This window comes from Amphiprion ocellaris, chromosome 2 (genome assembly GCF_022539595.1).
Source record: "Amphiprion ocellaris isolate individual 3 ecotype Okinawa chromosome 2, ASM2253959v1, whole genome shotgun sequence".
NCBI classification, from domain to species: domain Eukaryota; kingdom Metazoa; phylum Chordata; class Actinopteri; family Pomacentridae; genus Amphiprion; species Amphiprion ocellaris.
In genome coordinates, this window is record NC_072767.1 from 9,424,298 (window position 1) to 9,450,549 (window position 26,252).

Sequence of the window (26,252 nt, forward strand, 5' to 3'; positions counted from 1 at the left end):
GTATTTTAAATCAAATTATAATGAGCAATTTAATTAATTTTTTTAGAGAAGCTGAAAGTAAATCCAACTGACTTACTGGTCAAATAGGAACAAAAATCAGTCCATTGTCAACAAAGAAACTGAAAGGTGAAAGTTCTGAAGTTTAACTCTGTAGAGCTGTATAGCCAGTTTTCCACAAACACTACTGTTTATTAATTTATCCATTTTATCCTTTACTGTTTCCTTGCCTTAACATGTGTGTCCAAGTGAATCCAAGGGTTTCTTTCAGCAGTTGCTTGCTGGTAATTTCTTTACAATGAATCTTGTACAGCAGCAACTGTGAATTCAAAGAAACCAGCATCGTGACAGTTGTAGAGACCTTGACACCAACTGTTCGACAAAAACACACAAACCACTATAGGTTGTTGATGGATTATATTGTAAAATAAGCAAGTATTTTCTTCAAGGTGTGTCAGAGTACAGAGTACAAACACAGTTTTTATAGTTAAATGGAAGACAGAAATTCTACTTGTTTGTTTAACATCATTCAATTGTTCACCCTATATTTTCTTAAAACCATGCAACACAATATTAAACATACTTTTCATATAAGATAAAGACCATAAGCTGAACTGAAAAATAACTTCTTTTGAGGCTCTTGTACAGTCCCTCTTTGACCTTTTACATAAAGCAAAGTATTATAAACTGATGATTAGTACATGAATAAATGATAACCCTTAAGCTTAAAGCTGAGTTTGATATCACTGTCACCACTCCATTCTAATATCAGCTTTACCCTGACATGTAAACCCCAGAGCACACTTACTTTACACAAAACACAGTATATTGCACATCAAACTGACTGACTTCTTAAATGAAATAATGGCAGAACTTAACATTCCCATTCCCACTATGTTTTACAAACAGCAGTGATCATTTTTGAACAATGGAAATTGTATCTTCTGACCAGAAGATCAAATTCCCATACTTTTGCTTTAACACACTACACCTAGATGTAGAAAAGCATGTTCACAAATTCCAACATATTTTTCCAGGCTTATCTTTCAACCAGTTGGACATGTTCTGTTTAGCAATGACAAGAAAAACTCCAAATATGCTTCTTTACATTTCATTTAACAGAAAAAAGAAATACCTCGGATTAAAATATTGTATTTTAAAATGAAAGATACATTTGGATATATTAAATGTCAATGTGCATTGCAAGAAGACAAAAAAAGGGTCTTACCCACCACCAGAATCCTAAATAAAAGTATTTTATTACAATGAGTAGTGCCAACGAGTAGCTTGAATAGAATTTTAAATGTTTTCTGGTTATGTGACATGTAACATTACTATTTAACATAATTTTCCATCCACAACTCTTTAATTATATCTAAGAATTTACCTCAAATTTATGTGGTCAAAAATGTCTAATTCTAATATAAGCAAGATCATGTACATTTTGAAAGCAGAAATATCACATTTATTCCTTTTTCATTAGCAATACCACTATTTAACTGAAAGGGTGTGGGATTTTCCTTTTATAGCTACACTTGGTTCAGAAGCTTATGGTGACCAGTGTTAGCAATGGTAACAGCTCAATAACCATCCTGTGTTGGTTTCTGTTGTTTGATCTTTTTACACTCTTGCCAGTTAGGTATTCTGTGGAATAACTTAACAGCAGACCTGCTAGGGCTGTTTGCTTTAAGGGTGATGAGTGTGGTGTGCTGTTTTAATTGTTCTGTATGTTTAATTCAGCGTTTCCTGCAGAAAACTGGTTTGCAGAAATGGCAAGCCATCCCTACCATTGATTTCTGTCATTGCAGGCAGATGCAGTGTTATCTCTCAGGATTAAAAAAGATATTTCTTACATTCAGGCTTAGATTTGGCAGACATTTTTAGTGGGTTAAACACTGCCATTCTACCCTACACTACACCACCTTTCACATACATGTGACTTGCTTTACTTTGTGCATGTGTCTGTATTATACAGTGAACCTGCAAGATATCTGTTCTCACACTATGTGTAGGATCCACAGTTGGGCTGTTAGTACTGTGTCTCTCTGTCAGTACTAGCTGACAAATATAAGTATGTCTTATTTCAAAGACTTGTGTTTTTTATCACTGAACTGGATAAAGGTCTGAACAGAAGCCTTACGTATTGAAAGCACATTTACCAAATTCAATTTGTGCAGAGAACCTCTACATTAAACCCTCTAAGGGGTGAGAAAAAACTCTAAAGTTGTCAATGCAGCTTCATTCTGAAAGTCATTACTGTAGCTCACACTTTCCAGATGGACTTTTTTTTTTTTTGAATGTTAAGGACTATTGTTGAAGTCTAACCTTTCTAGAATTGTTCAGAGAAGTATAACAGATTGATTTCTGGGGCTATAAAGGACTCACTTGACCACTACTTGCCTCAATCTACATGTAATCCAATGCTTTTGACAATGCTCTTGCATCTTTTTTTCCAGCACTGAATATTTGGTGTTGTTTAACATTTTAACCAACCTACTATATAAACTGACCAGACTCAGTGCCTATTTCCTCTATGCTGATGCTTGACAGGTCTTCTTTTGCACTGTCTTCATGTTGGTCATTTGGGATGTTTACATTGTGAACCTGATGCATGTCATTTGCTTCTTGGTCATTTGCAACATAAACCGTTTGCTGTCTGAGGGACACCTCTTCATCTTTATCATTTACACTTTCATCTGAGATAATGTTATCCGGTATTTGAGAAAATGTGGAATGCGTTTTTTCCCCATAGTCTTTATGTTGTTCATCTGCGATAGTAGTTATATGCTGTACAAGTGACACTTCCTCAACTACACTGTCTTCTGACAAAGAGTGAGAAACCACACTTTCCGCATCTTTTTCAATTTCTTCATCATTTGAGATGCTAAGATGTGGGATAGTTACAACAGCTTCTCTCCCAATTTGCTCCCATTTCTCTCCAATATATGCACTGACATTTTCAATCATTTGCATTGAGGAACTTGTTCCTGATGCATCTTGTTTTTCAATCTCTTCTTGTTGGTCAGCTGAGCTTATATTTTGCTGTACAGTTGACACCATTTCCTCTACAATATTGTCATCTATTTTCTCCTCAGTAATGTTGTCACCTGAGATGAACGAATATGCCATCTGAAAACTTATGTCCAATGCATCAGGTCTTTCAATGCCTTCATCTTGGTGATTGGAGGCACTAAACCACTGCTGTGACATTCTTTCCTCTAAAATACTCTCCTCTTCCCTTCTAATACCAATACTGCCTAAATCTGTACTGGCTGGGTTCTGATCTGCTGATGTTGATTTTATATTTTGTACATCAACAACAGTTTCTTTGTAGCCGGGGTTATTGTCTATTGCTGTGTGTAGATGCTCTAATGTTGAAATGGTTTGTACATTAGAGTCCTCTGCTGGCACTTGAGGGACAATTCCTGGTGACTCCGATATCAAATTGAGCTTTTTCTCTTGGTTAGTCATAGTAGTGCTCTCATCACCAAGATCTACCTGTTCTGGCATTGCCTTCTGGTCAGGTATGTCCCTCTCTTTTGACTCATTCACAATGTCTGTCGAAATTTCATTTGGAGAGGTCACTAACATTTCATCAGCCACAATAGTGAGTTCTTTAGATTCAAGCAGTTGCTCTTGTTCTCTCACCTCACTGGTGATGGTAGACATTTCCACCATATTGTCTTCTGCCTGGATACAATAATAAGTGGCAATAACCTGATTTGTTTGTAAGTCTGAAAGAAATTTCTCTCCTGGATGGGTATTTTTGTCCTGCTCCTTTTCACCATTGCCTGTGACTTTATTTGACTGAGGTTTTGACCCAATTTTGGAATATCTGTCCTCTAGACCTTCAGCTATGGTCAGCTGAGCAAGTCTTCCTTCTTCTTCCAAAGTAGCTGTTTCCTGTCTGTTTACATTTTGTGCTGTGTCATTACATGTCTGATCATCGACATTGTCGATACAGTCTGATGTCCAACTGGATTCTTCTGCCTGAGGAAATGTTGATTTTTCTTCCTTCTCTTTATCCATATTAACTAAAGCTGTGGCTTCTGACACAGGTAGGAAAACTTCTATAGAAGAAATTTGAGTGACCATAGACATATCTTCCCCAGAAATAGTTTCAGGGGAGACTTGATTTTCCTCTTTTTTTGATTGTGGAGCATTTGCCTCTTCTGGATTCTCTTCTGGATAAATGTGTCCTGCTGTCCAATTTACCACATCAATAAATCTGGTTGTTTGAATCTCAGTGATTTTATTCAATTGATTGGGCCCAGTTTTGTCTTTTGTATCTCCTGGTTTCACCACCACTGTGTCACATGGCTGTTCTGATATCTGACCTACTTCTGACCCTGATAATGATTTTACAATATCTTCTGTAAGATTTATAATGGGAGACTTGGTTGATGTTTGTATTAGATATTCTTGTACACCCTCAGTATCATCAAATGCTATTTTGATTACTTTATTAGGATCCTTATCATCTGAAATGGTGCCTTTGTTTGGGAAATCTGGTCTATGTAATTTGGGAATAGTAGTGGTACTAGTGATTTGCTCTGATGTGTGACTTCCTTGGAACTGATTAATGCTGACCTGCTCAATTCCAAGTGTGCTTATCCCAGCTGGACAAATTCCAGTATGTCTTTGTTCTAGCTTGAATGCTCCTATGTGTCCCATCCCCATTTTTGGCTGCCCTTTATCAGCTCTCAAAACAGTGACTGGTCCTAACCCCATCTGCCCTGGCTGCTCAAACCATGTTTGCCCCAAATATCTATTTATCATAACATCACCCCTCTTTATAGCAGCAGCATGACTTGGCAGACTCCCCTGGGCTGCCAAACCTAACACCCCCTGAGGGGGAGCAGCCTCTTTCACCAGGATAGCACCTCCAGGCAAAATGCCCTGAGATGATCCTAGGTCCAACCCCTCTGTTTCATCAGGACTACTCTTATTTTTGACTAACATATAATTGCCATCCGAATTTGGCCCAATTATTTTCCAGCCCTCTGCTGGGACTGAGCCCGGTGACACATCTGGGCTTCCGGGTTGCAACAGGGTGGGACTGATTGGACTGGTTGTGCCTGCAGGGCTTTGGGGACTTTCGGGGCTTCTGGAGCTCTCGGTGTGCTGGATGATTAGTCCAGAAGGAGAGCCTTGGGGTCCACCTATTACAAATCCAGAAGGATTTTGGGGACCACTGACTACATACAGGCCAGGAAAATTTGCTCCACGGGACCCATCTGCCAACAGAACTGTGTTCTGTAGATGTGGTTGAACTACGTAGTTCATGGGTTGCAGTACAGGGCTGGTGGTATAGTAAATTGGCTGTTGCTGTAGTACAACTGTCTGAGGTGGATAGGGCAGTTTACCAGAATGAGTAATGTTTGAGGAATGGCTGGTATTAGTAATCTTGGAATGAGAAACTGTCATCGGTGGTGGGCCAGTGCTTACAGTATTGACAGATGATTTTAAGATGTTAGTAGATGACATTACTTTCTCAGTCTTTATGTCAGTTAGCTCTGTGTCAACAATGTGTTCAAGTTTGGACTTAAAAACTGGCTCTACTATGTCAACTGTGGTTTTGACAGCACCTGTTGATGTGCATGTCAGTTTGGGTGTTGGTGTAGGAGGGGAACAGATCTCAGCCAGAGTCTTGAACTTTGGCCCAAGGTCAGTGAGGAACAGCAGGTCATTGTTAGAGTCTAGAAGACTGCAGCAGCCCAGTGAGCCAGTAGGGGAGCCCTGGCCCTCAAATTCATATTCCAGCAGACCATCTTTCACTGGTACAGCAAACACAGCTTTCTGTTTGGACCAAAGAAACAGTACAAACACCGTTGTGAATAACATCTCATCACAGGGGTGTATGTAGAAGATCTGGTGACAAAAAAACAGCTGCATGCAAAGCCAACATAGTACCTGTGAGTAGTAGTCATTGAGAAAAGAATCTGGAAGGGCCATATCCTCATACAGAGGTGTTGTATGTGGGAAACCAAATGTTTGCTTGTTGAATGTTGCACTGTCGTTGCCATAGTTGAATGACTCCCTTGAAAACATGTAGGCGTCATCAACCTCCATTAAATTTCGGGATGTTTCCTGAAACTTGTTCACAGTTTCATTGTAGATTGCTGTATGATGAGTGTCTGTGATTGCTGAAGGCATAGTGTTAAAGTTGAGTGTTGGTGCTGTCTCTATTTTCTTCTGGGTACCCAGCATAATAGGGACACTCTGGAGTGGAACTTCCTAAAAAATATAAGAAGGAATAAAAATATTCTCTATGAATTCATATTATGTATGATTTTGGCTTGAAATATGAGTGTGGTAACAAAAAAGCAGTGTTCACACAAGGCTTGAAAGTTACTCAGTCAGGACCTTTTTTTTTTAACATCACTTTTCCACACTTTCACTTTCAATAATACTAAAATTATATTTGGTAAATTGAACTAAATTAGTAAAGGTTAGATGTCTTTTTTTCCCATAAAATGGAAACTCACCTTATCCTCGCCTTTGCCTTCAGTGTGATAGGATATCAGGTGTTCTTTGGTGTCAAATGGTAGATCACTAAATTGGTCAGGAAATATGGTGTCTGCTCCTCCACACTGACAGAATAGCAGGAGAAGGGGTATGACTGCACAAAGAAGAAAAATATTCAATGACTGTAAAGATTTTAACTGCAAGCAGCCCTTTCTCCTAAAAATTACCTTCCTATACAACTACTTTTCTTACTTACATCATGATTAAAATGGATTCTCAGTCAGATTATGTATGTTTATGGGGTTTTCTGTTTTGTTTTGTTTTTCTTCCGGATTGCTGCTTGTTATTTGAATGCTCCCCTTGGTCAGTGTGGCCAACCTGCACTCTTTGCACAACAAAACAGACATGCTGCAAGCCAATGTCAACTACATGCATGAATATAGGACTGCCTCAATTCTTCATCCTACTGTACATACACTGTTCACACTGCAAATGAACTCAAACTCCTATCCTCAGACTGTCCCAAAATTCATCTACTAGAGATCAGCACTCCATGAGTCTGTGGAGTGGTGGGATAAATCTTGCATGAGGCTAAACATGGAAAAACCAAAGAGATGGTGATGACCTTTTCCAGCAAGCAGAAGGAGCTGGCTAAAACAGTTATCAGGACAATCCATAGGATGATGATATAGAAAGAGGATGAATAAAAATACCTGGGCACAATTTTTAATAACACATTAAAATTAGCCTCTGAACCATTTATTGATCCAACTGCTCTGTGTGCTTTAAAGTGATGCCAGATGACAAAGTTTTTTGAATTTAATTTCATTTAATTAGTACATTTTGACATGTTTTTGCCATTTGTTTGATTGTTTCACTGTTATTCCTTTTAAGCCAATCAATCATAGATTAGACAGGGCAGGACTCGTCAACTGGTAACCCAGAAAATAGAGGTGAACCTACAGATATGTAGTGAAAGGGTTGTACTTTAACCCAAACCATGACATTTTCATAAACAATGTAGTTGTAGTACCTAAATTTAATTAAGCTTCTAATATATTGCTATTGTTGTTTAAGTGTCAGCCAAAGCATTATATTTTTCAAAACTATGAGGTCACTGCCCTATTTGTTTTCATCCCGCCCTCTTACATTCTTGTGTGTATTTTTGTGGCTCTTTCAAACTGGAAGGCTTTCTTACTAGGGCACAGGTGTAAAAATATATTTGTTTCAGAATAAAACAAATGTTTTTTTCACAAAATAAATGAGAATGCAGTTTAGTCATATAGGAACATGATTTTGTGGAGATAGGGTTGCTGCAAGACACAAAAGCAAAAACAAGACAGACATATCTTCATCAGGCTCTTCATAAATATAAAATATGATGCCAGTAACCAAATGCAGCAATGCAATACACAATGGTTTAATGTTCATTAACTTCACTTAATGGCTTCCCATAAACTAGTATTACATCTAAACACTACTATTACAATACAAAGGATTGTATGTTATCCCCATTAATACTGGATATTTATTAAAGCTCCACTCACACAGCAGTAAGCACATTGCCATTAACAGCAGACCAATGACTGGTGCACCAAGCTCAGCAGATGTACTTCTTTGTCTCGCAGCCTTTAATTTGCAGTCATCTCTTTCCACACAGGTGCAAACATCCACTGAAAAAATCTCACTGGTTGGACAGGAGACACCTTGAGCATCCTCTACCACCACTTGTAGCTTATATAGGCCAGGCCACAGCGCCTCACTAGAATGAAGAGCAGCACTAGTTTCTGGAAGCAACAAAACACAGACAGCTGTCAAGCACACACTGTATTACTATTGTTACTAGGCATATTAGCTGTAATTTTTAGCCGTTTTAATTTGGTGTTCAGTAATACTACAACTACTTTCACTATTGTATACTACCATGAATTCAATTCACTTCAATTTTAAATTTAGCTTTTTATAGCTAAAACATATGGCATCTCAATACATCATCAAGAAACTTCTGACAGATACAGACTCAGAGTGGGTGGTCATCTGCCTCAACCAGTTATAATGAGAGCAGAGCAGAAAGAGAAAAGATGAAGGGGTGAGGCAGACACCCATGTATAGTGAATTGTATTTTGACTCTGTTAAACTGGTTGTTACAGTGATAATAATGATAACTAGGAAAACAATGAACACTGACCAGGTTGCAAGGTTGCAGGCACTTGTGGTCACAATTAGACTTTACAGTATTTATTTGGAATTTATAGGTCAGGTTTTAAAATCACTTTAGGTTTAGGTTTGCCAATTGCAATTTAAAAATCTTCTTCAAAACAAAGTCACAATTTGGTGGCACTTGTCAGTGTTTGGCAAAGTTTCTTCTCTTGTTCCTTGAGTTTTGCAAATACATGTCTTAAATCTGTAAGTTATCACTGAAATTTAAGGGACTTTAATTTTCTTACCATTGAGCACTTCTACAACCCAGCTGCCACGCGTACCCTCAGGTATGATTCTGAATGTGAATGGAGCACCGTTGGGACTATCATCTTCATCAAAGCCAGTTACAATAACAGTTTTTTCATCAGAGCATAGGTCACTGTGGGTGGTTGTCAGGGTAGGACAGTGGTCGTTCGAGTCTTTGACCTGAATAGCTATTGTTCCTGTGGCTGTCTTTGATGGCATGTCTGATGGTGACAACAGCTTAGTTAGTCAACCAGCACACAGACTGTAAGCACAAACATAGCACAATGAAAATACACGGCACTGCAAAAGTGAACACCTGGGGTGTACCCGTTTCTTGCTGAAGAACTTACATGTAGAATATACACTATGTCTTGCACATTTGTCAAAATGTTGTTGTTTTCAGACAACACTGCTATTAAAAACATCTGAATATTTCTTATTTTAAATTTTGTTTTTGAAACCCTGTCAATGTGTTTTCGTTTCATAGTTTGCATGGAAATCTGGTACACCTGGCACTGCATATAAATTATTTTGCTCTAGGGCTTCTATGCATTCTGTGGTTACCTCACTTTGAGTAGCAAAGCAGTTTGACAAGTTCTGTCATGATCTGTGTACTTCATTTCATAAATCACCTCTGTGAACTACATGTATGAACTGCTCATCCAATTCATAAACCTATAGGTAATAAAACATGCATAAAGTGCTGAAGTAAAGTAATTCAGTGCGGAGGCAGATGCTCTTCAAACAGAAATTTGTCAATAAAGCAGAAAGTAAGCATTGTTGCTGAAAAGAGTGTTACCTTTGGTCATAGCCAGAATCTTGGCAATGTAGGTGCCATTCACCAAGAATGGTGACTCTCTGTCTGGTACCTTGTTCAGTTTAATCTCAGCAGTTTCTTCATCTATAGTAAACCAGTTGTCTGGATCATAGGCTTTAGCATAACTGAAACACACAACATATATGTATGAAGCAAAAGCAACAATTAACAATAACAAAATTAAAAATGATCAGTATTTTAGCAATTAAATTTATAATTCAACATTTTGGTAAAAATGCACAATTACTTTGACAGTGACGTGACAAGATTGATATCACTGACATTTATCTCACTTTTCTGGGCATAAATTCAGTAAGACATTAGCAAGCACTGTCCAACATTCACAAATGCCTCTCAAGCTCAGTAACAGATTGCAGCTGCTGGCCCCTCCTTCCACTCTTTATGGTTAGTTAATGACCTCCTGGCTTCACCTACACATTGATGGCAGGCAGGATAGTGGTGTGAATGTTCTTATCTAAGTCTTTGCAAGAAAACAACTAAATGTATATCCCAAAATTCTTGAATGATGCCAAGTTATTCTGACTAGGAACAAAATTTTTGGAATCCACTGAATCTATCCATCCATTATCTAAACACTGTTTCATCCTCTGTAGGGCCGTGAAGGCTATCCCAGCTAAAGGCAGGGGACACCATGGACAGGTCACCAGTCTATCACTGGGCTGCATAGAGAGACAAGCAACCAAGCACTCTCACATTCACACCTACGGACAATTTAGAATTACCAATTAACCTCAACGTGCCTTTGGATTGTGGGAGGACAACCCATACAGGCACAGGGATAACATGTAAACTTCAAACAGAAAGACCCCAGGCCAATTTTCAAAACCCATGACCTTCTAGCTGTGAGGCGACAACGCTAATGACTGCTCCACTAATTGCATGGATTGGAATATAATTTGATTCAAGTTTCATGCCTCTGTGTCTTTGGTGATTACTTTAATTTTCCTACAGTGCAAAGTTGATTGTTCTGATTTTGAAAGAAATGTCTTTAAAGCTATATGCACCGGGTCAAAATTTCTGTTTTGTGGCATTTTGGTTTATAATCAAAAACCTGCAAAACTAAAGATGTTCCCTTCATTCTAAGCTGCACCTTTTTTTCAGTGGTAGTTAATATATGCTAGCATAGTAACACGCCAAGTCAAAATGCTTTTCATGGTAAACATTACAAACATGTCAAACATTAGTCCCAAGTACAAGTCATACAGCGTTGCTGGCTTGGCTGTGACTACTGCAACTTCACTAACCTGACATCTTCAGCCGGTTTTCCTGTATCTGGATCCACAGCAGCAAACACAGCAATTATTCCATCGTCTGGTGCTTCATTTGGGTCCTCAGACACAGGAACATCCTTTGTGTCAGGTACAAATGCTGGACCTTCTGGCACATTTTTCACTGCTATCTTTATGGGATAGCTTTTTGATGGTACACTTGGTTTCGGCTTTTTTTTTTTTTTTGGCTTTGGTTTGATACCTGGCTTAAGTCCAACCCCGATTCCAGGTCCAACGCCAGGTGCAACACCAGGTCCAACACCAGGTGCAACACCAGGTGCAACACCAGGTCCAACACCAGGTCCAACACCAGGCTTAATACCAGGTTTAAGTCCAACTCCAGGGCCTGGTCCTAAATCAGGTTTAAGTTTAGCATCCAAACCTACATCTGCCCCTCCTTCCAGGTCAGCATGTATATCCACATCTGCATCTAGACCTGCATCTAGGCCAACATCTGCATCCAGACCCAAATTTGCATCTAGACCCAAATCTGCATCCAGTCCCAAACCTGCATCCAGTCCCAAATCTGCATCCAGTCCCATATCTAGTCCTAGGTCTGCCCCTGCACCAGCTCCGGTAGCCAGAGGACCACCCTCTCCAACCTGGACATCCACATCCATCAGCACAGCACCACCATTCACAAGAGGAGCTATATTTTCAATGAGCAGGCCAAGCTCAAGATTTTGGACTTCTTCAAAATCCACAGCCTGTTTGGTCCGAAACAAAAAATGAATGAGATTGTGAGAGAAGACAGCAAGAAATAAGAAACAGGAAACACACATAAGATACCAACCCAATACTGTTTACAATATTGCAATTAAAAACAAATTAAAGGTTCCATATAGTAAAAATCCAATTTTATTGTGTTTTCTATGTTTTATAAATTAGGCGGTCTAAAATAAAAGCCGTGAAAATATGAAGATGCTTACTTCTGCCACACCTCAAAGCATCCCTCAAGCCTCCCAGCTTTACAAGCCAGAAAGACTTATCAATAGCAGTCCAGCTCCAACTATGTATAATCCTGCTTCCTCAATGCCCGCTGCTTCCAAGATGAGTCTTTCAGAAACAGCAGCGGTCTTGCAGTTCACCAGGTTTATTCACTTTTAAGAGATTATTCTGCTAACTAAAATGTCTCAGCCATGAGAAAAGCTCATCATGCATTCTACTCTTGGTTGCAAGAATGAACACAAGAGTCTTTATGCACTCACAGTATCAGGGGAATTGAAAATCCGGTGGATTACTTTTAGTTGTGACAGCAATTTTATTACATTCATTGAAAAATCTTTAATGTTTGCTTCTGTCTTGCTCTTGGTGGTCGCATATTAAGTATTGTTAATACAGCCCAATCCCCAGCAAAGCTGTTTTCAATTACATATTTTTCTATTTCAGTTGTCAGACATTGAAATGGATATGAAACAGTGACTGAAACGCAGCCCATTAGACATGTTAACCAGCAGTCACTTCATAACTAATTCCATACAGCTGCTCTGCACTGCTAAACTACTGCTTTTATAAATAACCACAGCATTATCCTACAAACTCATAATACACACTGCCTAAGTTAAAGATCATGGTAGGGATTATGGCATTATTTACATGTAAAATGATCACTCACGGAAAAAGATATACACAACCGACCACCTACATTTTATACACTCCTTTATGTTTATATCAGCTGCAGCAAGGTTAGCTGTGCTTCTTTGCTCCATCTGTCACTGGGCTTTGTCTATGCTATCAACTATAGAGAGGAGCAGAAGCATCTTAGTTGTAATTAAAGCTATGGACAGTGAAACAGACACTACAACAGGGCTAAAACCAGGGATTGTACAGTTGTGATAAAATGAACCATCCTTGCAGTGTTTTGAGCTGAAAAATTGAAAGACACACTCTGGGGACTATGTAAGACTGTCAATATTTTTGCTACAAGGGGGCACAATATGGGACCTTCAAATGTTTGAAGTCACATCACACATATCTCAATACCTTGATCAACTTCAGGATGCCCTCATTGGTTTCTTTGTCTGTCTCGATGGAAAAGAGATTGTCCTCATTTCCTTTGGCGATGGTGAATTTAGTTAGCCAATTGTCTGTGTGTTCAAGGTCTTTGTCCACAGCTTTGATTCTCATCACCACTACATCAGCAACATTTTCATCCACAGAGCCAGCATACTGCAAACAGAACAAGATTTTAAGCATGTACCATACAGTTGCAGTAATACTGTCAGTTTTGCTTCCTAGTGTATGTGTGTGTGTGTGTGTGTTTGTGTGCGTGTGTGCGCGTGTGTACTGTACAAATGGGGCATGTTTTACCTCAGATTTTTCCAAAGTAGGGAGGTTGTCATTGATGTCCAGAATCTTGATCTCCACAGTTCCTGTACCTTTTAGTCCCCCTGCTGCCCCTCCCATATCAGTTCCCTCTACAACCAGTTTGTAGAAGTCATGAGTCTGTCAGAGAAAAACAGCAAATCAAAAGCATGAATTACACACTCATTCTACTGTAAACAGAATATTATTATAGGGTGCAGGTTGTGGCAAAAGTTAATGGGATTAGATATAAGTGAAATTAAACAGTCTTGTCGTTCCAGGGTCAGAGAGTAGCTCAGGGCAAACAGCACGGCAGTAAAACTTTTATCAATTCTTACTTATTAGATTTTGGAGAGCATAAAGAGTTAGTTTAAGTTCTAACATAACAACAGAAATCAAACTGTATAGAAATGTAATTATGTTATTGTAACCTGAAGGAGGAAACCATTAATTGAGGGAATGGGTTGATTCCACTCTTTTACAGGGTGGATCCTGTGAGTTTTTCTAATGGGCAAAGAGTGAAAATAGTGAATAATGTTTAATCCACATCAAACTCAATGACTGGGTAAATTCAAAATAAGATCTGCCATTACTTCCCATTGTCAGACAGGTATACAGTCATGAAACTTATAAAATTATCTTGTACAAGAAAGCTAAAGCATACAGGTAGCATTGTGTCTTATTATGGATGCAGTGCGTGACAGCTTTACCTCTCTGTCCAATGTGGGCTCTTTGACATACAGCTTGCCTGTCTTTTCATCTAGACGGAACATGTTCCCTGTGCCCTCTGGCTCCTGGCTAAGGATGCGATAGGCAATCTCTGCATTAGGTGATCCAGGTTTGTCATTATCTTTGCCCTCAATCTGCATTATAAAGGTTTCTGTAGTGGATCACAACAGACCAACATCATCTCAGCAAAATTCATCAAATACATAAAACAGTACGTAGTACCTACATACATACAGTTTATGCAGACTGTGTTAAAATTTTGTAAGATGGACAATAGTTGTAATTATGAAAACAACTTGTAAATAATTATAATTAGATCTTGAAAGTTGATCTGAAGATTGATATCAGTTTTTGGTTCATAAGTCAATTAAAAATACAACTATATCAATTCCAGTTTTAATGACTCCTATACTCATTTTTGCCTAAATCTAAATGGAGATAAAATCTTGAGCTCAGGTTCAGGAGCAGGTCCACACCTGAATCACTCCCCTTCCTGTTGTACGTCTATACATACCACTCTGCCCCTCCCACTTGTTCATACTCGCTTCTTGTACACAGAGCAACACACGGCATCGCTCAGCCACGCTGCCAGTCTGAAAGTTTTAGAAAATTCTGGTTCACCACGAACTGCTAATCCATCAGATCACATGAGGGGAACATTCAGCCCAGCTCCGGATCTCCTCCACGCTAATCAGCTTAATCCACAACGAGTCACCAGAGATGAAGGGATCGGCATTGCTCCAGAAACGCCATTAACCGTGCCACCCGTCCCAAAGAGACAACTCCTCTCCTCATTCTCCAGCCACATCAGACAGTCCTCATCCAATCCCAGCTACAACCAGGGAGACTCTTAGGGAAGATCAAAACATATTTACTTCCTCCTCAGCTTCCACTCATTCCAGCATTGATGCCCGAAGCAGGCAAGTGTCCACAGAATTCACCGTACCAGGAAACAATCAGCCTGCTCCTCCACGCCTGACAGATGCTCTGACATCATTCCATACGAAATCTATGACCGGACCATCGTGGGTCTTCAGAAAGCAAAGAGAAAGACTTTACCTGCTACCTCACTGAAAACAAAGTTAAATTTTTTCAACTTCTGTCAAACTCCTGGAGCTTACATCATGTTATAAACCACAACAATCCCCCATCCGGCAAACACCGACACTCACACCAGAAGAAGACGTCATCGCGCTACCTGTAGCTCCACCCAGTTAAAAAAAAAAAAAGACACTGTTGATGCCTGAAGCAAGCAAGCCTCCAGAGAAGCTGAATCACTCTCTCATCGCACCCAGAAGCACTCATCAAACTCCTCATTCCTAATAGTTCTCTTCCACATGAGATCTCCATCCAGATCACTGTTGGTCTTCAGACAGCTTAAGAGAAAGTCTTCACCAGCCACCACGCTGACAATAAAACTAAACCAATACAACTTCTGACTCTCCGAGCTTTCAACAGACGATTAATCACAACAAACCGTTTTAGTAAGTGATATACCATAGATTGTATACACACATTTGTCAGGCCTGCTTTACACAAACAATTGGAGAATGGTTTGTGTAATTCAGTTGTGTGTCACACACCTCTTACACCATCTCTGTGCAGAAAAGATTTCCTCTACTGATGCAGCACTAAGATTGATTTTCAGGTGGCAGGCAGGAGGACAGAAGGAATGAGAAAGCTCACAATAGAGAAATGAGATAAGCCCTGTGTGTGAGACAGGTGTACTGGAATCAGAGCAGAGCCAGTTCCTTAACCTCTACACACACCCAGTGCTGCCACTGCCACTATGATTGTACTGCATATTGTAGTCTCTGCTACTTGTCAGTATAACTATGCTTTGAGGCAAATTATTTACCAGTTTTTGAACATGCTTTCAGTCCTTGAGATCCCCCGACACATCCATGTCATCTACCTTCCTTGTAGTACAGCCTGCTCTGACTCTGGTAAGCCCTGATTCCTGCCCTGAAACCCTGCACAATTCAGACCCCGTGAACCCCACTCTTAATCAGCCTTGCTCCCTGGAACCCTGCTCCTCTCTGTAGTATAGTGCCCCTATCTCAGCTCTGCTGCCTGCTGTCTGGATACCACTTGGCCTGGCTAGGTTAACTCTCTCCTATGCTTGACCCAGCTTTCAGCTCCACCTCAGTCCTTTCTCTTTAGTTATCAGCTCTCTTAAGGCTTCTCACCATCATTCTCTGCTACAATAAACTAGCCTTTACTTTGAATCTATCTACCCTACTTAGTGTCAGCTTCTGTGTTCACTAACAGTTGTAATATTTCAGTGTGGGACATTAATCTTTGTCTTTTGACCAATAGTTGAAATGCTTGAGGTTTGCTGCTAAACTCACAAAATGTGACATATTATTCATACTAATTCCTTGCCACTTAAAACCAGAGAGAGGAAAGCAGGATGAAGTCCATGAAGACATAAATCTGTAATGTGAAATAAAGGTGGCAGAACATATTGTGTCACATCACTCACAGAAGGAGACTGATGGAGAATATATGTGTTTAAAGTCCTGTGTTACCTTCTTTGCTTGACTCTGAGATGTTCCCTGTATGCAGTTCAAAGTAAGGAGGGTTGTCATTCTGGTCCAGGACTATGACAGTCAGTGGGATGTCATCCTCTGCTGGGGTTCCATTAGCGTATCTAGCGACACCTGTTAGCTGCATGTATTACATAAGTGACAGGACAAGGTCAGAAAGTTAATTAGTCTTTCAAAGGTCAGATGTGTCAAATTTGGGGAGACATATTGTCAGAAATGGAATAGTAATTGCTAAAAATATGAGTGTATAATCACCTAAAAATAAGTATATTTGTTTTCATTAACTCAGAATGAGACCTTTCTATCTGTGAGGGGTTTCTATTACATTCTCAGACAGACAGTGAGATTACCAAGATTATATATCATTGTTGTTGCTCACAATCTGACGATGGAAACAGGCCAACAGAACAAACTTAGAGAACAAGATCTGAACACTAAAAAAACAGTCTGTAATCAGCAGGCTGAATGACTACTGTCTGGTAGTCTCACACTAGTTGTTATGAAATGCTGGTCCTACAGCACATCAAAGCTAGCCTCCTGCTCACCTTCATCCCACACCAGTTTGCCTACAGAGCCAACAGGTCTATAGAGGATGCTATTGCCACTGCTTTTCACATCCTCATACAACTGCAGTGACTCCACTTTCAGAAAAAACAACTTACAGGAAAAGCTGTTAGTGTCGATTGATTGCTGCTCCATTAAGAGCACAGCACGCTCTCAGAATCAATCTTAAGTGCCAATCCTAAATGTGTGTGTGTGTGTGTGCGTGCATGCGTGCGTGTGGTTGTGTGTGTGTGTGTCTAATTTTGTCAAATGCAATCTTTTGTGCGTGGCTGTTTTCACATCCTTCTAGTCAGGTTTGACTTCCCTGTGCAGTCACACCAGCATAAGGCTGCATTTCATCAATTAGGCCATAAAATGTATCTGGTCAATTGTGCTTGATTAAATATCATTATCATTTATTAAACAATAATAACACAATGCACACACACACACACACACACGCACACACAACAAAGGCTTGAAACTGAGTAATCAGCAGTGTACAAGACAACAACTTGTTTGTTTGTTTTGTTGTCTCAACTGTGCAAGGGAGAGTCACAAATCTTTGCAATTAGGTTTTTGAGATTATTGACTAAATAAAAAAAAGATGGATGAAACCCCTGTGACATCACTCTGGAAAGCAATTTCAAAGTTCAAAGTTGTCGTGGCTTTGGCCATCATCATCTTGGCAGTGTCTGATTCCTCCTAACTACCACTAACCCTAAAATAAATAAAGATGTGGAGGGTAAGTGGAGCTGAGACGGGCCATGCAAACATCTCTAAGTCATGGACTATTCTATCATGACACCCGCAACTCAAAGTTACCACACCCTTCACTACGCAAAGCCTTGAGTGAGTTACATAAAAAATCACTCCTGTTGTGAACAGGGATATTAACTATAGAGGCCAAAACTGTCTTTTGTAGCTGCTGTATTGAAGAAAAGTGTATAGAATGTGAGCAGAGAGAGAGGGAGTGAAGCAAATAGAAGCAAAGTAGATAATAGCAGATAATAAGCCGCTTGAGTATAAGTTGTACTGAAGCACTAAAGGTGACATGAAACCACACTAACCCATCCAGTCATTGTCTGTTGGTTAAAAATCCAAATTTTATAATTTATAATTGTCCCTAAGCATGACAATGTAGACATGCTCTAAAGAATTTTCCTATTGTGGGGACATTGCAATCAAAAATAAAAGTAATTCACTAGGTCTTCATTTCATCAGATGCTTGGAGTGCAGGTATTCATTCTTGCAGTCAACAACAGAAGATTTGGCTTGCTTTCGTCAGCGAACAACTTTTAGAGTCATAGTTAGCATAAGTGGCTCTAGCAAGATACAGGAATTTTATGCTCAAAAAAGAGAAATCTGGACTTTTGTTTAACAGCCAGCATTTAAAAATACATTCACCTCAATGTTGGGAACTTTTGTCATGAACAGAGAATATCAGTAAAAGCATGTCCCTTTTAAAGAAAGACTTACATTGTAGTATGGATGGTTTTCCCGGTCCAGTTTACCAGTGACGCGTACAAACCCAGTTTCATGATCCACCACAAACAGGTTGTAGGGTGGTTTGTCAGCTCCTGGTCCAGAGAGGTAATATTCCACCTTTGCATTTTTTGATTTATCAGAGCGAATCTAAAAAAAAAAAAAAAAAAAAAAACATAGAGAGCACATTTCAGAAAACACTTTAAAAAAAAACCTTTTTAAGTATTGCTTTAAGAAGAAGCCATATATTGATGACAAATACAAAATAAACTGATTACAAGTATGAGACCACATGTTGCATGCAGACTATTAGCATTGCAGGCATTTGGAACCCAGACATTTTGCTTTTTAACAGAACACTTCACCAAAAGGAAATGTCCTTTATTTGGAATTCACATTTGTAATGGCACATATTACAAGAATTAAACCCAAGCTTTTTGCGAAGCTATGCTAAGACAAAACAGTATCCAGTCCAAAAGAAGTTTTGTTTGACTCTTTCCACACCATCAAAAAGCAAATTGTTGGGAGCATCTATCATTCAGTAGCTTAGGGCCAAATTCTCTGAAGAGGCAAAGTTGAGGACTTTAATAACTGAAACAGACTCTATTCAAGTATAAGCATGTCTTTGTTCATTGTAGGGTTAGTGGGATATCAGCCACAAATGGGACAGAAACTTTTTTTTTTTTTTTTCAGATTTTAAAGCATAGATACTTTTTTTAATACATCAGGAGGCCATGGTTTTGCATGACATGATATTTTAATGAGTAAAAGTCAAATAACCTTTGCAATGAATGATAAATGGGAGTAGTCAGTGTTCTCCTCCAGCTTGCAAGGAGGAAGGATCCACTCTCTCTTCTTCCTTCTCAGTGTCTTCTCCCTCTTTTCACTTGCCTCAGCATTGACCACCTAAAACCGGACAGGAGATTATTATGAGCAGTATTGTTGGTTGGCCGGTTAGTTATGCTGTCTATACAGGAGGCACTCATCAGAGTAATGCCCTTTAGATCATTACTGTACTATATTTATCAACATAAAATACATGAAAATAGACTTGAAGTGCAAAAATGTGCTTCTGGGACATATCTGAGATAGATGAATGAAATATGTGGCTGAAAAAAGCATATTCTCTGTAGATACACCAAAGATCTCAGAAAAAAGAACTTGTAGCTTCCTAACAGTCATTGAAAGTACTGAATTAAACTAATACTAAATGAGAATTTTCATGATGAGTGAATCTATGGATTAATATTTACTGATTGATAAAAAGAAAAAAAAGAGACTCGCTCTGTGTGCGATCAAAATGTTGGCATATATGTAAAGAAAAAATTCCCCTTGTAATCATATGTTATACTGAAGACGCAATAAGCAGTTCTCTTATAAACCAGTGTTGCCCATCTATCAAACTCTAAAAAGACAAATGTAAAAGGAATGAATAATATTTTAACTTGTATGAAATATAATAATGTAGAGTCTTAACCTTAACATTTAAATTAGGCAGGTAAATTTGCAGACTATTCTGTGCTGTAGAATAGGTTGACTAAATGTGACTAGCCAGCTTGTATAGTTGTCCACAGTTAACTCTGACCCTAACCCTGCCCCCCTCATGACCAGTGAGAGGCCATCTAGGTCTACTGAGACCTACCTGACAATAATGGCACAGTTCAGTTAGTTTTCCTAATGATACATTTTAATGGATATTGTGTATCTTTTTTTTTTGAGAGAATATTTGTGGTGTACTGTCCTATTTCAAAGCTTAAAGCTGAAGAAGAAATATGTAAAGATATAAAGGGTTAGAGGTATGGTGCAGTGTTTCTCAAATAGTGGGGCGCGCCCCCCTGGGGGGGCACAGAGGCATGTCGGGGGGGCGCGGGCGACTGGGAGGAAAAGGTCCTTCAACACGGAACTAATTAGCTGAACTATTGTTTTAACGTCAGCCTGTTTTTCGCGACGTACAACAATACTGAAATTGTGCTGGCCCATAGACTGTATATGCCATAGATATAAAAAAAAATATTAATAACAATGATCTTCTGTATATATCTATGGTGTATGCACTGGTCGTTCAGACTCCGAAGTACAGACTCCTGAGAACGGGAGAACGCATCGTTAATGTGCAGACGGAACACCAGCGTACTCGATCACGTCACATACTCGGCTCATCTCCTCCGATTGTTTTTACCAGCAATGTCAAACATACGGCCTGTGGGCCCACCAGACAGTCCAAATGATAAAAATTACAACATTAACTGTAAATTGTAAATCTGTAAAACTGTAAATTTAAAATAATTTCTAGAACTTGACAAGTTGTTCTGATCATGAAGTGAAATACTAGATTGTTCAGTTCCAGATAGCTGTGACTGAATGTTTTGTATTTTTGTAGATAAACTGTGATCTGGCAGTTACAATGCATGTGTAAATGATGAACTGAGGCATAATAGGCTACTGTTGAAACTGAACTTGTTTTCCTTAAGAAATTTCAGGTTCATAATATTTTGTAAAAAGATAGTTCATTAAATGTGAACATTTTCAGAATGTACTTTTTTTGAACTAAAACAAAGGGGAAAGTTGGAGTTGTGGTTATTTATAGGTTATTATGCTGTGATTTTACTAGTGGGGCCCACTGGAGATCAGATTGGGGTTTATGTGGTCCCTGGACTAAAATGAGTTTGACACCCCTGATCTTTACTGTGAAAAACAACAAAATGGAATCAGGTAAAATAGCACAGCCCTGCATATTCATGTTTTCATAGTTTTTATATATATATATATATATATATATATATATATATATATATATATATATATATATATATATATATATATATATATATATAAATAAAAATCCCATTTTACACAGTGTGCACCAGCAACATGAATTAACAAGCAGAATAATTAAATTCTTGACTCAGTTTTATCCTTAGGGCAATTCAAGTTTTTAATTTAAGCTTATTTTACGTCCACTTTGCTTGTTTATGTTTCACCTTTTATCTTACATGCTCTATTTAATGCTTTCATACTTTTCCTAATTGTGCATTTTAATATTTTTCTATTGCTACTGTTACCCAGGTTTCCTGCTTGTGTGCCTACATCGAGAGTTTCTCAGTTCTCTTTGCTGCCCATGTTTTGTGTTTTTAAGAAAACTATACAGATGGAGGCCCTCAGGGTTCAGAGCCCATAATGTGCTATTCCAGTTGGTCCAGTTGAGAACACATGCAAAGTTGTTTCCACCCTCATGTTTTTGCTAAAGGTGAGCAGGTTTTTACTGTGTGGATTATCCAGCCTGACAAAAGCAAGTATAGTCTTCATGATAACTTCTAAAAATGAAAATATTTTATCCCACTATTACCATAATAGTACTGTTGGCCTTAGACTTTCTAAAAAATCAACAACAAAAAAAGTGCAAATTCAATATTTAAAAAAAAAAAAAAACTTTTAGTTGAGTATTTATGTTTTTGATTGATTGATTGATTTGTGTACATTGTGTCAAAAGGAATTGCCTTTTTAAAAATTTGGAATTTTGGGCTATATTAAACTAAATTGCCTCTACTTGCCTTCCATTAATCATTATTACTGGTTAACAAAATTAGATCTTTAGTCAAAAAAATACAAGTAAAATTTTTATCCCAACATGGAAAAACAACTTTGTAGTAAGTTTAATAAAGAAAACAGACAGGCCATGGTTTTCAAATGTTGTATTATTGAAGACAGTTTGCCGTTATAATTGTAAAGAGAGTAAATGGACCAAGGAACTCAAATACAAGCATGTGCAAAGTTAATCAGCTATGGAAATATAAAAAACAATATTGGTTCTACAAGACTGGAACATTGTTTACAAGGATTATGATGTTAACACAGCATAAGAGATATTTTTGAATGTATTTGTAACGTTGTACAACAAATACTGTCCCATCAAGATTTAGGAAAACCTAAAATGTAGTGGAAACCCTGGATTACCAGGGGTCTTCAAAATACTTGTAAGAAGAAAAACTTGTCAGTCCCTCCAGGAATTCGTCATGTTGCAATCGCGCGAATTCACGCAAATTCAACCAATCTCCACGAATTCTGCACGACCTTGCAATTTTGTCCAATCACCGCAACTTTTTCACAATTTTGGCCAGCCTCCCATGAGTTCTGCCTATCATAGCACTCCCCAGCGCAAATGTAATGCATGTACGTCACCGAATTCACTTCCTTGTTTTTGGTTTGAAGATGCAGACATGTCCCATTCTAATGTCTCTCCTTTATCAACAAAAATTACTGCTAAAGACCATGCAAAACAATTAATTCCCTGATGTTCTTCACCAAAGTGGAAATAAGCTGTTTTACACCAGTGCAATATTGTGGTGGAATACCAAAAAAAATTTAAAAAAAAAAAAAAAAAAATCATTGATTGATGAACACTTTTGTACCACGAAACATATTAGGATAATGGCTGAAACGAGTGGACCACAGACCAGACAAATCACCGTGATGGAAACTGTTGGATCCAGATCTGTTGGAGCACTGAAAGAATGAAGTTAAGTTAGATTAATTATTCCGCCAAGGAACACGGCGAAGTTATGTGACGATCAGCATATATGAATCACTCCTCTGTTAACAACATTACTCAAAAACGGACTAAGCAATTTGGATGAAATTTTCAGGGAAGGTCAAAAATGACACAAGGACCAAGTGATTCGATTTTGCCACTGATGCGGCATAAAGTCTGGATCCACGGATTTGTTAAGGATTTCCCATTGAGATAGCAACACGGCGTCTGACAGCGGCATCGTAACCATGGCAACAAGTAAACGCTACCTCAGCAGCCTACTGATGATCACATCATTGCAATCCTACTACAAATACGCCGCTGTGGACATATCGGAAATGAAATGATGCAAGGAACAACTGAATAAATTGTGGGAGTCTTTCTGAGTCCAATCACTTCCCGCTGCCCGCTACATATTTACGTCATGCAATTCGGTATGTACACATGCATAACACATGCCTGTGTTCAGCGCAAGGTCACATAATGAACAGTCTTGGTGGAGTACTGCGCTCTCTGGATGCTTTTCTTGCTAATTGACGTGACAAGGCGTTAGTGTGTGTGTGAATACATGTGTGCCAGAAAGTGAAATTAACTTTTTAAGCCACTGACAGATATGTCCAAATGTGATTCATTCCATAGTAAATTTCCATTTTGTGCCTTAAATGTACCAACCACTTCATGATGAGCCAGTAACTGGCTGCTGCTAATTTCCCACCATGGTATGTCAGCTTTGTGCAAATGGGTTGGAGAATTAAAAAATTAATTTTGGAATAAATATTGTCAATTACAATGTTGAAACATGTTTTAAAAGCTGAAAAAAATGCAACTTTTTAGCAATTGTCGCTGTCTCCCGCAATTTCATCACAACAAAACAACTTAAAACATCGAAACTTACATCGCAATTTTTTAGAAAAGCTGCCACGAATTCAGGCATTTTCGGCCACAACAATCTTGAAAAACGCCTGTGAAATCCTGGAGGGACTGACTTATATTTATAAAGAGAGAATAATAGAAGCTGGAAACAGATTGAAGATGTATAAAAATGGATTAATGAATATTAAATATTATGAGAGTTTGTAAGAAAGAATATTATGATGGAATATTAGCAGAGAACAAAAATAATACTGAAGTCACATGGAAGTATTCAATAGTGTTATTATAAAGAGAATAAGAGCTGAAAGCTCCCAACAATATTTTGTGGAAAATAATAAAACCATAAATAATCGTAATTTAACTGTAAATGAGTTTAATACATTCTTTGTAAGTGTTGGACCAAAACTAGTAAATGAAATCAAAGATCCAGGGAGTACAGTGGCTGATAGTTCTGTAATGTTTCTCACACCCGTAGATAAGAGGGAAATACTACTTATGGTTAGTAAAAGAAACACAGAACCCTAAGTTGCTTCTGATGGCAGACAGGCACCTTGCATGGAAGTTCTGTGTGCTTTGGTGTGTGAATGAGAAACATCGTAAAGCACTTTGAGTACCACTAAGGCAGAAAGGTAGACCATTTAACAGAAGAAATAATAACTTACATTAACAAGAAGGAATTTATGGTAGAATTTATCTTTTAGTTCTTTAAAAAAGCATTTGATACTCTAAATCATAAAATACTAATTAATTAATTGGAAAGGTATGACAAAAGAGGAGTAGCATTGAACTGGTTGAAAAGTTATATTAGTAACAGGCAACAATTTGTGCAGATTTGACAACAGAAGTCAAGTCTTTTAGATGTTGCATAGATCAGTGCTTGGACAAAAACTGTCTATTGTCTATATCAATGATTTGTGTAAGGTCTCAGAGGGAAATGAAATTTGTGGTTTTTGCAGATGATACAAAGATTTTTTGCTCAAGTGACAACTTAGAGATGCTATTAAACAAAATTCAATCAGAGATGGCAAAAGTAAAACATTGGTTTGACAGGAATAAGTTATCATTAAATCTGAAAAATGAAAATTTATGCTGTTTGGAAATCCTACAATAAACCGTAATTCAGATAAATCGATAACGCTAATATTGAAAGAATATATGAAAATGAATTTCTGGCTCCTGTACTGGATCACAAACGTAGTTGAAAACCTCATATAAAATATACCATGAAGGACAAAACACATTCTGAATTCAAAAGCCTCCTATACATTATGCTGCTCACTGTTTTCACTGTACTTGATCTACTGTTCAGAAGTATGGGTAGCACATATAATACTACATTATATCCAGTAAACATGTTACAAAAAAAACTACTAGGATAGAACATAATGTCAGATCTAATGAGCACACTAATACATGGTCTTCCAAATACTTTGAAATTTATGGATTTAGTTCAGTTTAATATAGTGCAAATAATATTCAAAGCAAGCAACAAGTTACTTCCTGATAACATACAACTGTTCGGAAGCTACATTGTGAACCATGAATTAAGAAGACATACCAATTGGCCATTGTTTGTGTTTATCAATACATTATTTAGGAATGTCGCATTTTATACGTGCTGCAACTTAAAAAAAAAGTTGAGAAAGCATGCATCATATCTACTTAAATTATTATCATCAGTAATTACATTTAATAAAGTAAAGTCTAGTCCACTGAAAAATTAATCCTGCTCCAGTAACAACATAGTCCCTGCAGAATGTCTGGTGTGTGAAGGAGAAGGATACAAGTAGCTTCAGGGTGAATACTCACCAAAGCCAGCAATAACAGGAGCAGCAGGCCCACTTCTGCGAGGGAAAACCCAGCCATGACTGCAGAAAATCAACAGCATATGCCAGCCCGTTGTTACTCTTTGTGTGAACTGAGGACTTTGAGTTACGTGGCAAAGAAGGAAAAATAAATGAGCAATAAATAATGTTTTCAAAGACACACCTATGTCAGTTTCAGCCCCCTCCCTTCACATCTGCACACAACTCCTTGATGTGCAGCCCCTTCTCCTCCTCCCCTGGTTTCATCTATGGCTTTATAAGTTAAGCTGTCACATGCTTGACATAGTTTAAGGTGTGGCTGCTCACTGCCACATAGTTTGGAAGGTTCAAGTTTGTCCTCAGGGTGCATCACTTGACAAGACTGACAAGGACAGACAAGTAGAGCATACTGTAAAA

At 38.3% G+C, this 26,252-nt stretch overlaps 1 protein-coding gene across 2 annotated transcripts in view; it reads right to left on the minus strand.

Annotated features, from left to right (window-relative positions):
* Positions 1 to 399: 399 nt before the first annotated feature.
* Positions 400 to 26,252, minus strand: part of LOC111569640 (uncharacterized) — a 41,383-nt gene continuing 15,530 nt past the window's right edge. Inside the window, exons 1-15 of one of the 2 annotated variants that reach the window (XM_035948876.2) lie at positions 26,020 to 26,094; positions 25,840 to 25,898; positions 19,410 to 19,535; positions 18,624 to 18,779; positions 16,584 to 16,722; positions 14,034 to 14,203; positions 13,330 to 13,464; positions 13,003 to 13,188; positions 10,996 to 11,726; positions 9,713 to 9,855; positions 8,913 to 9,134; positions 8,013 to 8,252; positions 6,486 to 6,619; positions 5,911 to 6,234; positions 400 to 5,796 (exon numbers count right to left, since the gene is read on the minus strand). In XM_035948876.2, the coding sequence (XP_035804769.2) occupies positions 2,494 to 5,796; positions 5,911 to 6,234; positions 6,486 to 6,619; positions 8,013 to 8,252; positions 8,913 to 9,134; positions 9,713 to 9,855; positions 10,996 to 11,726; positions 13,003 to 13,188; positions 13,330 to 13,464; positions 14,034 to 14,203; positions 16,584 to 16,722; positions 18,624 to 18,779; positions 19,410 to 19,535; positions 25,840 to 25,896 (6,066 nt within the window). In that variant the 5' untranslated portion in view covers positions 25,897 to 25,898; positions 26,020 to 26,094 and the 3' untranslated portion in view covers positions 400 to 2,493. Of the gene's footprint in view, positions 5,797 to 5,910; positions 6,235 to 6,485; positions 6,620 to 8,012; positions 8,253 to 8,912; positions 9,135 to 9,712; positions 9,856 to 10,995; positions 11,727 to 13,002; positions 13,189 to 13,329; positions 13,465 to 14,033; positions 14,204 to 16,583; positions 16,723 to 18,623; positions 18,780 to 19,409; positions 19,536 to 25,839; positions 25,899 to 26,019; positions 26,095 to 26,252 lie in introns of those variants that run through there. The other variant, XM_035948877.2, reaches the window with a different exon arrangement.